The sequence below is a fragment of the Eptatretus burgeri genome, chromosome 16 (genome assembly GCF_056783735.1).
Source record: "Eptatretus burgeri isolate ZD-2024b chromosome 16, Ebu_testis_v1, whole genome shotgun sequence".
In the NCBI taxonomy this organism is placed as follows: domain Eukaryota; kingdom Metazoa; phylum Chordata; class Myxini; order Myxiniformes; family Myxinidae; genus Eptatretus; species Eptatretus burgeri.
This window is the reverse complement of record NC_140976.1, coordinates 12,674,132-12,689,048: the sequence shown is the minus strand read 5'-3', so window position 1 is coordinate 12,689,048 and position 14,917 is coordinate 12,674,132. Positions and strand designations below refer to the sequence as shown.

The window sequence follows — 14,917 nt, the reverse complement described above, 5'->3', positions numbered from 1 at the left end:
ATGAGAGAAAGTAAGTATATTGAAAGCAACAGCTTCCACACAAGTGTGGCCCATGTGTCAATTAGGCAAATAACATCCCATCATGCTTTGGGCCATGTATATAAATGCTGCAAAGGCCTGGTTGCCTATAATTATGGTGAGCATTACTGCAAGAGGAGACCTCAATGGGTTTGAAGGAGGTGTGATTGTTGGGGCACGTTTGGCAGGATCTTCATTGACAAAGACAGGTTAACTTGCTGATGTTTCGTGACCAACGGTATCTAAGGTGATGTCGGCATGGAACTCTGAAGAAAAGACATCATCAGCAAAGGGCAACAGTGGGCAGAAGTGTATACTCCCAGGATCGTGATATCCATGCATTCATTTGAAGTGCAAGGCAACAGGCAAGTAATTGCAGATCAATTGGAATTTCAACCTGCGGCGCGAGCAGCCAGTTTCATCAAACACAGTCCGCTGAGAACTCCAAAGAGCGGTATATTATAGTCAGGTTGCAGTGCACAAACCACTCGTCACACCTCTCAATGCATGTTTGCGAATCCACTGGTGCAAAGAGCACAGGCAACGGATTACCGAGCAGTGGAGAAATATGATATGGTCAGTCATCCTTCACCATGTTCTCGCCAACTGGACAAGGGCCGGTGTGGTGCCAAACTAAAAACTCTACAATCCTGAGTGCTTGGTTCCAACAGCGAAGGGTTCTCATGGTTATGTAATGTTGTGGGGTGCATATTATTGGCATGGTTTGGGTGCAGTCATTCTCTTAGGAGGCAAGGTTGATGCCAATCACAACTGAATGGTATTGAGTGATCATTTTCACACCATGTTGCAACATTTCTTTCCTACCAGGAGGAGTGTTTTCCAGGATGCCAATGCCCCCATCTACAGAGCAGTTGTGGTCCCCAATGTTTTGATCAGCATGACACTGATGTTCTCCATATGTCATGGCATTCTCAGTCACCAGATCTGAACCCAATCCAGCATTTATGGGATATTCTGAAACGACGCCTGAGACAGTGTTTTCCACCTCCATCAAACAGGTGTGAGTTGATTGACTTTCTCATGGAAGAATGGTGTGCCGCACCCCTCTTGCAGAATTCCAGATGCTGGTGGACTCTCTGCCATGGCACATACAGGCCGTACTGACCGCATGTGGTGGCCCAAACCCCTATTCAATTGAGTGGCTTTACATTGGTGTTTCCATTTTTTTTTTTTTTGCTCACTACATGTATATCAAGATCAGACCCCATCACTGGAGTGGTACCAGGAAGCAAGTGCCACACCAGCTGCATACATCCTGACCAACAGGAAATGCCTGCCATACATTCACCTATGTCTGTGGTACACAAAACAGTTCTGGGGGTAGCCAGGAACAATTTACATTTTGAAAAGGCTCTTCTGGCTAATCGGTTTAATTCGCTCCTCCTATTAGGCATGAGCTTAGAGAGCTACAGCCCCTGACATCTCCTCAGGATTGTACTGCAGCCGATACTGGGAAGATAATTTAATTCTCATTTTTTAGACCAGTGTTCCCTCTCTGGGGTGGACTGCCAAGGTTTTGTAAATTTTAATAAAATGGGTTTTCAGTGATCAGAAATAACTCGCTGCTCCACTCTTTATCTCATTTGCAGTGATCTTGATTTTTCAGCACATGCATCTGAGCAGAAAAGTCATCATTCTGGTTATCGGTTATTAATCATTATAAAGATAACCCCCCTCAACAATAGTCAATGCATTATGCTACCTTTTGTAAACAGAAGCCCCACAGGTAAAATTTGAACCACGTTCATTACTTTTCTCACTTGAGTCTTGCTTGACATCATGACAGGGTGCAGATTTCAGAGGTATTCCAGATTCAGGAGGCCAAGTTTATACTTGGGTCAAATAACTCTCAGAGTCGAAAGGCAGTCATAGGACAAACTTTTTGAACTGACTCGACTCTCCAACTGACAACCATCTTGGAGATTGTTTGTAATTTGGAGAACATTTTGTAGCATAACTGCAAATGATAAGAAAGATTCGGTAGACTATCAAGAGCTTTCAAAAATCAGAACTTGTGTACCCGTGTTGTTTATGTTGATGTAATGCTCCTCTCTTCCGTTGTCCCCGACAGTGTGCCAGGTGATCGCCATTTATGACTACACTGCACAAAACGAAGATGAACTCAGCTTTAGCAAGAGTCAGGTGATCAACGTAATGTCTAAGGATGATTCCGATTGGTGGAAAGGAGAGTTGAATGGACTTATGGGCCTTTTCCCCTCGAACTACGTGAAGCAAACGACAGACACAGACCCCAGCCAGCAATGTGAGTCTTGAATCACTTTTCTGCGTTCTCCCTTTCCCACCCCGCATGTCTTGCCCACGGCATGCCCCAGTCGTGCATGTTCCACTCAGTACATGCATGTCGCTTTGCAAGCACCAGCTCATTCCGTGGTCCCCTGCACGTGCACGACCCTGCACGCAACTAGTTGATTTCCGATCGAACGTTTTGCGTGTTAGGGCGATTTCCCATGTCGATATTTTTCGGCAACCCTTTTGCAGCCTTCGCTTTCACTGCTCCCTCCGTACTGCTTCTACTTTTTTTTTTCTCAGTTCGTGTTTTTCGTTCCATGCCTTGTTTGCTTATTTCTTTTGTTTCCTTCTTTCTAGGAGCTTGTCTTGTCCGTCATTCACCGCAGCTTGATCCGCAAAGAGACCCACTATGTTTGATTTCCCCGCGAAGGATGGTGGACGTTAAGTCCTGGAACCCCATTGGCTGGCTTACCTAAACTTTGGAAACCGCCTTCTCATTGGCTGGCCGACTGGATGAACTTTGAAGCTCCACAGCCAATCACGTAGCCATTCGCGAGGCGTTGAGATAGTGGGTCTTTTTGCGACGTCTCACCGCCCCCGTCCTCCCCAACACCCCCAAAAACAACGCTCCCCTTTCATCAGCGCCACGCAGAGATCGTTGAACGCACCGATTGTCCAGCAGCTCATAGTTTCCTCCTCTCGATTGGATATTGGCGAATGCCCTTGCACTGCGCACACGTTTCAAAAAGACCCACTGCGTGCATTTTTTGTTTTCATTTCGCTGCCTCCTTGTTTGATCACCGCGCATGCATCATTTGTTGTATTGTAATTGCTGTTCGGGCATTTCGGCTGGCGTTGCCATTTGCATTGCATTCCCCACACTTGTACCATCGGTCGCTGCCTGATCTGATGCCAAAAATCAAAAACTTGTTCGTAATTTTTTAAAAAGAGCACAATTATTATATCGCCGCTGGATGATAATGTTCTGCCCTTGAATGCTATCGTGATGATTACGTTGCCATTTTAAACTTTTATTTGTGGCTTCGGTTTGTCGGCAGCTTCCTGGAATAGTTGTGGGGTTTGCTGGCCAATGCAGAGGATCGGAAATATTGAGTGCGAATTGCATAGCTGATGGTTGTGGTTGAACCTCTTTGCTTGTCGCAGTCATCTTCTTTTTAGCAGTCATCTTTTTGTTTTTGTTTTTTTGCAATAATGTCCCTTTTTCTTTAAACCGAGTCTCCAAAGAACCAGTTTTAAAAACGTTCGCTCTTAAAAAAGCAAATGAGCAAAAGGCTCGGTGTCATGCTTGGACAGCATGGAACTTTAGAACGGGTTTGTCTTATGGCTCTTGTCTAAACCTGAGGCCTTTGGAGGTGGGCATAATTTGTCTTATGATGGCAATTGGACTTTTCCTTTCTTTTCCTTTCACAGAGCAATGGTGCTGCTCATGTGGTGCAGATCCTGAGAGGGTTTGCTTTCATGTAGCGTTTTCGTCTTGGTAAACATTGTCCCCATTTGGTAGCGCCCGCACTGCGGCCTGGAACCGGCCTTTGGTTTTCTGGTGACTCTGGGCATATGTTGCAGTTCCTCCTCCACCACACACGGATACACGGACAAGGACAGATAGCAACACGGACAGAGACACATTTAGGTGTCGGACAGCGGTGACTCACATCGATTTGTATTTCTTGCAGAAACTTCCATTGACCTGATGAAATGAAATTCCAGCTGTTGTTTAACGAGCAGCGATTATATGGGGAAAGCTTTAATACGGAAATACGCGCACCTTGACATTTCATTCAGGCTTACTCGATGGTTCAGGTGCCATAGCTCGAGGTTTGCACATGGCCCATGGGTCGAGGTGTACTTTGCCTTGTTTACACCATACTTTTTGAGACATATCGCCTTCAGTATTTTGAACAAAGCCTCCACAAGGAGATTGCAGAGAAATGTTATTCAGTGAATTTTTTGTTGTTGTTATTGTTGTTGTTCACCAAACTGCGTAGTTTCTTTTCCAAGACGATCTGTCAGTGGAGAACAAAACAATTCTAACTTTGAGCCATTGTATCAAGCTGAATTTAGTCGATTTTAATTTTTTTGTTTTTACTCCAAAACGCTTCAATATATCGGATGTTACGTCTTAAAAGCACTGCACACATGTTGCTCGAACTCCTTGTCACATCTCGTCCGCGCCCTTGTATGGAAGACGTGCACGATTGTTTATGCTGTATGTAATCACATACATTCAACGTAAAATAAACACTACCTTTTATTCCCTTGTGAATCATTCATTTTGTCGGAGCGTTTCCCATTGTTGCTTTTGATGATCACCAATGGGAAACGCGAGCCCATTGACGCATACGGAGCCGACCAGGAATGTCTCATTGCGCCCAGTGAGCTCTCCCAGCCGTTTTGCTTTAAACTCGTGAATTTTGATCCCACATTGCTATTGGATGATTAGTTTGATTTGTTTTTGAGGGGTTTTTTTGTTTGTTTTGTTTTTTCAGCTCACAAGTCTGGCTAACAGACGTTTTCTTCTGCCAGTGCTTGTGTTTGACGTGACCACAAACGTGTGGTCATTTCCACAGCCAAACGTTCTCGTTTCTGCATTTCAAATTGTTCTTTTTTTTGCTGGGTGTGATCATATAAAGAAGAATTTTTATATATATATATATATATATATATATATATATATATATATATATATATATATATATATATATATATATTTTAATACCTATAAAAGGGCCGCAAAGAGTTTTTTTTTTTTGTTTTTGTTTTTTTTTTGAGATTGTGTGTTTATGTATTTACTTGCACGTGATGTTTGTCGCATGAAAGTGTTTCATTCCACTTTTCCATCCAAGTGCCAATTTGGAAGCAAGCAAAGTCAGCTCAGCTTGTTTGAATTGCGAATTTTGGATACGATTCGTTCATCCTGAGCCAAGCCATGTGATACTTAGGGACGGCGCTTCATTTGCCCGAGGAACGCTAAACTTGCACTCAGACCTTCAGAACTTTGAGGCCACAGTGCTGCTTTATCCGGACATTTTTGATAATTCTATTTTTGTTGCGCTCTCTTTTTGGGAGGGTTGCTAATTTATTTATTAATATGGCGCGCCACGCAGAGTTTGTGCCTGATGGTTATGGTTTGACCTGAATTTTGACGATGAAGCTTCTATATGTCATTTACTTTTACTCTGCTTGGTAAGTAACTGTTAGGCGGGTGTGAATATTCGCTCAAGAATTTAAACCGCCGTCCTGTTGGTTACTTGTAACCCGCTATGGAAATTCCCGGCTTGCTGTGCTTGCTGACTGACAAAGCCGCTATGCGCAGGGTGCGCTGACCTGCATGCACTCGACTCGTTGTCCCCCATGGAGCGCAAGAGGCAGGGTTACATTCATGAGCTTCTGCAAACTGAAGAAAACTACATGAGTGACCTGCAGTTGGTTGGTGAGGTAAGGCTATATTTCATCTTGTGATAATGTTTTTGATTTTTATTTATGTAAACGAATTGTTGACCCTCCATTTGGTTCGATATCGGGGTGGTGATAACCTGGTGATGGAATCTGGAAAAGCACGTGCATTTTGGGTTGGGTAGGATTGAAGCTCAAGGTGAGGACAGAGAAAACCGAGTCCACTGACCTGCTCGTCCATTGTTTACTCATGTCCTCAGAATTAATAGAAAATTTGCATTGATGTTTATGAACGTCTGTCCTGCATATGTGATTTCTCGATAAGCTCCTCCCGTGAGTCTATCATCATAAAAAATAAAAAAGCATATACTTGTCTGACTTTGTGTTAATATTAGGTTTTATAATCCCATGGGAATATTGAACATTGCTATTCTCAATCGTTGTTTGTTACGCTTTATTGTATGGGTGTGTCTTGGTCTGTGTGTCTGCAAAGAAAACTTTATCCTCTCTAACTTCACCTCTCAGGTGTTCCAGAAGCCGATGATGGAGTCCGGTCAACTGAGCGAGGAAGAAGTGGGAATGATCTTCATCAACTGGAAGGAACTCCACATGTGCAACATCAAACTGCTGAAGTGAGATTTTCATTCTCTCCTCACTCCAGCATCCACACAGTTGAATTTGGTTCTCCCTCTTATTTTGTGTTCCTGGCAGAGCTCTGCGTGTTCGCAAGAAGATGTCTGGTGACCGAATGCCAGTACAGATGATCGGGGATATTCTTACAGCCCAGTTGCCACACATGCAACCGTACATCCGCTTCTGTAGCTGTCAGTTGAACGGTGCTCTACTCCTGCAGCTGCACAATGATGAGCAGCCAGAATTCAAGGACTTTCTCAAGGTGTTTCACCATTGTGTACCATTTTTGAAACCTCTGGCATAATTATTTTTAGTGTTGTGATTTGTGCATTGCCTTTGTGATATTGGACTCACTGTTGTGGATCATCTGCTGCAGAGGTTGGCTGTAGATGTGCGGTGCAAGGGGATGCCTTTGTCCAGCTTCCTGCTCAAGCCCATGCAAAGGGTCACACGGTACCCCCTCATTATCAAAAATGTAAGCCAGAATCCTTTCAAAATGTCAACAAGAATGCTTTACACACTCTTCCTTTTTCTTCCCCCCCACCCCCCTTCCCAGTCTCTAACTTCGTTTTACATGTGAAAAGAACTCGTGTTCTGATACTTTCTCATGTGATTGTGTGAATGAAAATGTGGTCATGGGGACATAAGTCCAAACTTCACTGATATGCTCTTTGAGAGCCCAGATGGTATTGCAGAAACAATACGAGACAGAATTTAACAATGCAGAGCCTTGTTGAGATAGATCATAATCGATCTGAGAACCAGTGGGCTCTCACTCGCTCACTCACTCACTGACGACAGATAGATCACTTCAGGAAATGGGAGTGGTACAGGGGGAACCAGAACTGCACTCGGCAGAGCACATACCTCCACCAGCTTGAAGTTTTTTTTTTTTTGTTTTTTTTTTTTTTCCACCGATAGGTCGGATCTGAATCCAGACCTCCAAAATCTAATCAGTTTGTTCTTGTCGCCTACCCAACTCATTCACCAAGTTTTGTCAGAACCCATCCACAACTTTTTGGAATATCATGCTACAGTGCTTTCCGAAAGTATTTGCACCTTTCAATTTTTGTCCCATTTTGTTGTTTCAGCCTGAATTTAAAATGGATTGATTTAAAAAAAAAAATTGTCACCGATCTCCACAAAATACACCATAATAACAGTGAATACATGTTTTATGAAATTTTTCCAAATTAATCAAAAACGAAAAGCTTGAAATGTCTTGCGTCAACTATTCAACCCCCTGAGTCAATACTTTGTATAAGCGCCTTTGGCAGCAAATGCAGGTTCGATTCTCTTGGGTATGTCTGAATCAGCTTGTTGCACATGTGGATTTGGGGAATTTCTCCCATTCTTCCTTGTGGATTTGCTCAAGCTCTGTCAAGTTGGATGGGGATTGGTGGTGAACAGCAATCGTCAAGTCTTTCTTCAGATTCTCAATGGGATTCAAGTCTGGGCTTTGGATGGACCACTAAAGGACTTTCATGTTCTTTTTCTGAAGCCATTCCAGTGTTGCTTTGGCTGTATGCTTGGGGTCATTGTCCTGTTGGAACGTAAATCTTCACCGCACTCTCGGGTCTTTTGCACTCTGAAGCAGGTTCTCATCAAGGATTTGGCTCTAGTCATTGTTCCCTCTATCCTTACAAGTCTCCCAGTCCCTGCCGCTGAAAAGCATCCCCACAGCATGATGCTGCCACCACCTTGCTTCACGGTAGCGATGGTGTAAGATGCGTGATGAGCTGTGCTCGGTTTCCACCAGACATAGCGCTTTGCATTCAGGCCAAAGAGTTCAGTTTTCATCTCATCAGACCACAGAGTCTTTTGCCTCATGCTCTGAGTCTTTCGCGTGCCTTTTTGCAAACTTCAGGTGTGCTGTCATGTGCCTTTTCTCAGGAGTGGTTTCCACCTGGCTACTCTCCTAGAAAGTTTAGATTTGTGAAGTGCTGCAGAGACTGTTGCCCTTCTGGCATGTTCTCCCATCTCAGCCAATGAACTTTGTAGTTCTGTCTGAGTGGTCATTGGGTTCTTTGTCACCTCCCTGACCAAATCTTTCTAAATCATGTCCAATCAATTTAAATGGCCACAGGTGGACTCCAATAAAGTTGTGGAGATATCTCGAGGATGATCAAAGGAAATTGGATGCACCTGAGCCCAATGTGGAGTGTCACAGCTAAGGAGTTGAATACTTATTGACTCAGGACATTTCAGATTTTTATTTGTAATAATTTCTCAAAACATGTTTTCACTTTGTCATTATGGAGTATCTTGTGTCGATCGGTGACAAAAATTTAAATTTATACCATTTTAAATTCAATCTGTAACACAACAAAATGGGACAAAAGTCGAGGGGTGTGAACGCTTTCTGAAGGCACTCACTGTCCATAACGTTTTTGGCCTCATCTCTCAATGCTGAAGAATCACTTAAAAAATAAAATAAATTAAGTTTCTCATATCTGGATCCGGATGGGATCATCACTACAATGGAATAAATTCATCTTTGTCAGGTACCAAACCTGTCCACCAAATTTCGTCTGAATCCATCCATAACTTTCCCCAGATGTCATGCTCACAGACAAAAAGATAAACCAACAGATGGGTGAAAACATAACCTCTGTCCACCTTCAGGCAATCCCTGACGACATTGGTTCCCAAATATTTTTTGTCTAAGTGACTCCTTGAGACATTTTCCAGATTATAAATTCAGAGTAGATTAAAAATGCAATTTTATAATTCAGTTTTTTATTACTCCGTGCCAACGAAGCGAAAAGTGGGGTTAAGCAATCGGTTCACTTCTTACTTTCTGCCAACATCAGTTTATGATGGAGGAACAATGTTATTTCAATGTAATGTTATATTTTGAACATGAATCGGAAAACGAACCTGTAGTTTAGCAGGACTTTGTCTCGGAATTTGTCTTGATCGCTCATGTGCAGAGGAGTGAGATAATGTTTTTACTCTGTCTGTCTGGCAGTCAAACAGAATTAAAAGTCATTCCAAACAGGAAAGTTTCTGTTTTTCAGGACGTTATAAAGGACACAAACAACAGGCACGAATAACTAATGTAACGTGTTAGATAAGGTGGTGTGTAAGACGTTTCATCAACGGCGGTAAACTTCCGGAATTTCTTCTGTTTTTTTAATGCACCTTTAAACTTTTGTTTTTCAGTTGAATTGTATATTTGAACACTGGAATACAAATCACCTTTTTAACACGTTCAAAACCTTTCCATTTTGCAGGACTTGATCATTTATTATATATTTGGGAGAGAAATATATGCTGATCAACATTACATCACTTGTGAGTGGTGAAAGTTGCACATTGATTAGTTATTTCTAATTAAAAAAAAATGACTCGTTCTCCAGCAGGCCCTCTCTTGTCCTATCGAAGACATCTGTGTGTTATGCTTTGGGGAAGTGGGTCTTGGTGGTTCTGTTTGGTATTATTGCAGCTACTGTTTGTGTTAACATTGGGGAAAGTGGAGAAAGTAGAATTTTCCCCTCTCAAAAAAATCAAACGTCAACAGTGTACAAAAATTTAAAAAGAAGGAAAAAAGAAGATGCATCTTTTTTCCAATCATGAAAATAGCACATGGGAACCTTAGCTCTGATTTTACAGGGTTTATTTCCCAACAAATAACCAAAAGGAACCAGGGAATGGTGATCATGACGGTGGTGGGTCTGGGGAAGGGAATATAAAATTAATGAATAATTATGTACAAGATTAAAATCTAAAGGTGTCACACACTGGACTTTAGCACAGTCCAGTGTGTGGTGGAAATGATGGGTGAACGAACAACCGGGTGAGGCCTTAGCTCTGGTGATAGAGTCGGCGAAGCAGTTCCACGGGCAGAAAAGACGAGCAGGCAATGAAACACATGGGCAGGGCAACAGACAGGCACACGAGCAGGCAAGCAGGATGACGACTAGGGACCAGGGAGAGGGCAGGAACACAGACGGACAGGCAGGACCATTTCTCTCTGGCACGACCCCAACTCTCCTTTTTGTTAATCTCCCATTTAGGTGAATTTCAAACAGTCTCTTCCGCCAAGAACACACTAAACACACCCCCTCCTCACAAGGTGATCACAAAAATCTCCTTTTTGTTCATTTCCCACTCATTTTACCATTCATTTCTGTCATGAAGGTTAGTAATTGTTCAAGCATGGCCAGGAAGGACATGTCCCATGCTATCTGGTTAGCCGGCTCGGAACCCTTGGCTGAAGGGCTGCGAGCAGAGTCAGGACTGGAGGTTAGGAGGTTCCTATCATCCTAGGCTCCTCATTACCCCCAACCCTCCACTCACTTCCTTCATCCTGGTTGCCTCCATGTACTGCCATATCTTTACCCCTTAAACCTTAATCAACTATTTCAATGAACCACCCTCCGTATGATGCACATTTAGACAATTATATCCTTAAGCTACGTTACCCGACTTATTACATCGAGATTTCTAGCTACTTGAACACAGACCATACTACTCTATACATTTGTCTGTTCTAAGGTAATAGTTCTACCCCCTCCCTACAAACATAACAGTATATGTGATAGAAATTTATGACAGGGCTACCTGTCCTGACAGCCGTCATGCTTTGCATGATGTAAAGTTGCCTGCAGTCGCATCTTGATTTTAACTTACCATCAACGTAAAACAGTGCCAGTGTGGCTTTGATTTCATAGAAATTCAACAGAATCCACCATTCAACTTATGCTTATAAATTTAAACATGACAATTTTCACCAAAGTGTTATGAGTTTGAACCCCTGGTGTGGCAATTAATTTGTGTACGTTCTCAACTATAGTGCACAATCCGTTTCATTTATCCACTTAAAAGTTAGTAGGTTTACCAAATCTTGACTTTGCAACTCCGTCCACAGACGTATGTTCACCCAGTTGGCCGTCGTGCGCTGGCATGTTCGGCGCTTAGAAAATGACTACCGTTGCACCTAACTTGGGACTATGTAAATTTGATGGATTCTTTATGATTTCAGTGTGCTGAATCCAAACATCAATGTTTACATTGCAAAAAAATTGGAACATTACCTACTTTTCGAGGCCTGAATTCCAAAAGGGAAATTCCCTTTTGATAGAATTGCTGAGTCTGAAAATCATTACTTGTTGGTCCAAAGCAGAAAAATTGGTACACACATACATTGGACCATCCATTCATCAGGACCACACTCTGTACGGAGCATCGGTGCTGCTTAAGCAGTCTCCTTGGCTATTGGGCACAAACCTGGATGGGTCGCCACTCCGGCACAGGATGCCAGCAAGCTGGCACTCATTTTGTCGACCTCGGAAGGATGACAGGCAGAGTCAACCCCACCTGGTGTTAATTCAACATTTGAGGAATTAATTTGAGGTTAATTCAACAAGCTTCCATTTGAGGAATCTCAACCAACTTGGACTATACTTGGACTTGTTGTGAAACGTTTAGCTCATTCTGCTGCAGAATGTAAGGGGGATGTAACTGTTGAGAAATTATTCAATTACTCACCACCATCCTTTATTTCAGCACGACCTAATGTATCACGTTTTCTTTTATGTCTTTTCCACACTAAATGGTCTTTCGTTCCACAGATGATGCACACAGGGGGGAAGTGTGCAGGATGACCTGGGTACAGGCCCAGCAATGCTTGATGTAGGCCGAGATGATGAGAGCAATGCGTTTGTTGTTGGAATGCCGTGACACTCAGTCATCACATGCATCACTTGCTGCATCATCACCATGACCACCATCAGGATTGCTCGTAGTGCAGGAATTCACTTCATGGTTCTCTCGGCATGCTATACCCTCCATTTTTTGAAGCGAGAACAGCATCTACAATGATAGCCGTAACTTTCAGCTACAGCCGACAGTTTGAGTGACCAAGTGCATGCATTGGTTTCTGCGAGTGTCTTTTCTAGACCATCAACCGCTCTCCATCGCTCAGCACATGCTTTAACCTGTGCCCAACACTTCTCCATGAATTTAGATACCTTTGAAGAGGTCGAATCGCCCACATGACGGAATAAACACCTCATTTCTTTGCCAAAACGAGGAGAAAAGCATGTCAACTGGGCATGGACATGTTGGAACTTGGCGTGGCCTTTAAGGAGCATCAGTCGCCAGTGCAGGAAAGCGAGGACCATGCCCTCTGGTGATTTTCCACTTTCAGGCTATGGTTATTCTGTTTTGTTCCGCGCCGTGCAAATGTAAAACGGTGAGGGATTTTTTTTAATGGAACTTGGAACAGAACAAAATTTGGCTGGAAGATAGTTCAATGAGAAGTGCAATGGTAAAATGCCGGAGGCACGAGTGCAACATGGCCGACAGCACTCGCTGCGTTCTTCTCTTTGTCAAACACAAAGTTCACCGCATTAACGGCGATCTTGCTTTCAATTCCAGCATCTACATTTATGCCTTTCCAGATGTCGGAACACTCTCTAAATTTTTCAACTTTTCTCACCGAAAGGAATCGCTCTACCGTGGGTGGTTACAATGTGCAAAGAGCAAGCGCATGAAGAATTTTCCTTGAATCGTCAGCAGAAAGGCTGGTGTCAAACGACATGTACGCTGCCATGATTACCAATGCATGTTTACGTATTATGCATGTATGATACAGAGCATGTGATTGGCCCAGGGTTACGACACATCATTCTCGGTGCATGAGCAACGTGCAGTTATTGGACAGTGTGAAGATGGAAATCTGTTTCTTTGGTAGTTTTTTAATTATTTTTTTAAAAAATGTGCAGTTTTGGTGATTGATGAGTCATCAATATAATATTGAAATATATTTTAAACAATTTCCAGTACAAATTAAATAGTTACTGGGGAGGGGGGTTCACAAAAGTAACGAATTTCACTGCTCGCCCCATTGCCAAAGTCAAGTGTTGCCAGAAACCTCTCCACCTTCTCAGGTGCAAAAGACACAGAGTCCTGGAACAGTTGGGTACGTCTGGGTAGGGTGGGTACAGAGAGTGAGAGGTTGGAGACGCAAGACTTGGAAGCACACAGAATTGAGGCAATCGTCCTTCTCACGAGTGGAGTCTGCTGTGGTGCCATTTGAAGAGAAGGGAGGAATGGAGAAGGAGCATACTCCAGAAACGGACTTAAAAAGACACCACCAGGTTTTGGAGTTGGGAGACAAGTTTGAAAGTTCATTCTCGAGATTGGATAGATGTTGTTTTCTGACTCCCCTGAGAGTGGACACAATTGTCGCAGGCTTTGTGGAATGAAATGAGATTGCCTTCAGTCGGGTTTGCTTTCCGGGAAGAGAAGGCAAGTTGTTTCAGAGAAACTGCATCACAACAGAATTCAGAGTACCAACAGCCTGAAGAAGGGTAGGATAATTGAAAACAAGATGGGATGGATGTGTGCATAAGAGAGAGCAGGTTTCTGTGGAAGAATTCCCAAGCTGAGTTAATATCAGGGGCAGTAGATAATGGGAGACTTGTCCTAAAGAGAGATGGCTGTTTACAGTCCCTACCAATCTGCTTGAGTGAACTGCCTTACTCCTCAGTGCTAAAGCAGCTCTCTGAGAATTTCCTGAGAGATATTGACTCTCACAAGTATATGAACAGATGAACCTTTTGGAGCAGAGGAAGAGCAGGAGACATTTGCAGGGAAGTTCGTCATCACCAAGTCCAGAAGGGAGGATTTGCCATTGGAAGAAATCTGGGAAAGCAAGTTCACAAATTGAGTCAGTTACATGGAGTTGCAGAAGTCCTTTGCTGAAATGCCATGGCTGGTGTTGAGCAAGCAATACACTCTTTCCTCTGATTCGCCATATGCATATGTATTAAATAAATGGTTCAAATGTACAGTACAAGAGGAATTGAGTATTCTCCGACACTGGTGAGAGAGGTACCGACGCCCAGCCAATTTTCATCGTGACAATTCAAATCACCACAAATGAGGAAGATAGAGTTGGGATGACTGGTTAAAAGTTGTCCATGTTGTGTGAGAGAGATGTAGATGGAGTCGACACTTTTGTTTGGAGGACGGTACAACACACAGACAAACAAGAGGTGGGAACGGAGGGGAAGTCACAGTCAGAGGTACAGAGTCAGAGGGTTTGGGAAGTGGAAGGTCAGTACAACGGCTGTAAACAGATTATGTCCGGTTCATTGGCAGCGCCCTGGATTGAGAGATGTGTCAGGTTGCAACGGAGACCTCGGATGTTTGAGGTCCACACAGTTAGGAACTGGGAAGGAGGCCGTGGGATGGTGCATGGCAAGGGGGTGGGGGGGGGCTTTACAGGGGCAGGGTGAAGGGGATGGATTGAGGGGTAAGTGGAAAGAGGGGACATGAAATGGAGAGATGTTGATTCCAAATTCCCAAATTGGACAAACGGAGATGAATATCATGGAATGGGAGGTAAGCGTTTTTGTTGAAGGCATGGGAGAAAGCTGGTGCTGACATGTGGGAGGATGGTTGGTGGACCAAGCCTTTAGCTGACAGTCAGTTTTGAAAAATAATATTTGTGAAGAAGAGAAATAGATGATTATGATGGTGGTGGTTGTGGTGAAGAACAGGAGGGATTCTCCTGATGGAGACATAAGGCAGGTGAACCATTTTAAAATGCTTCAAATGCTTTTAAAGG

At 43.3% G+C, this 14,917-nt stretch overlaps 1 protein-coding gene across 7 annotated transcripts in view; it reads left to right on the top strand.

The window, feature by feature from the left end:
• LOC147010534 (intersectin-1-like) overlaps nucleotides 1-14,917 on the top strand; it is a 94,398-nt gene that overhangs the window by 65,695 nt on the left and 13,786 nt on the right. For all 7 annotated transcript variants that reach the window (XM_085859497.1, XM_085859498.1, XM_085859495.1 and 4 more), the window contains 5 exons: nucleotides 2,111-2,302; nucleotides 5,624-5,745; nucleotides 6,229-6,335; nucleotides 6,415-6,598; nucleotides 6,713-6,811. In XM_085859497.1, the coding sequence (XP_085715623.1) occupies nucleotides 2,111-2,302; nucleotides 5,624-5,745; nucleotides 6,229-6,335; nucleotides 6,415-6,598; nucleotides 6,713-6,811 (704 nt within the window). The remainder of the gene's footprint in view (nucleotides 1-2,110; nucleotides 2,303-5,623; nucleotides 5,746-6,228; nucleotides 6,336-6,414; nucleotides 6,599-6,712; nucleotides 6,812-14,917) is intronic.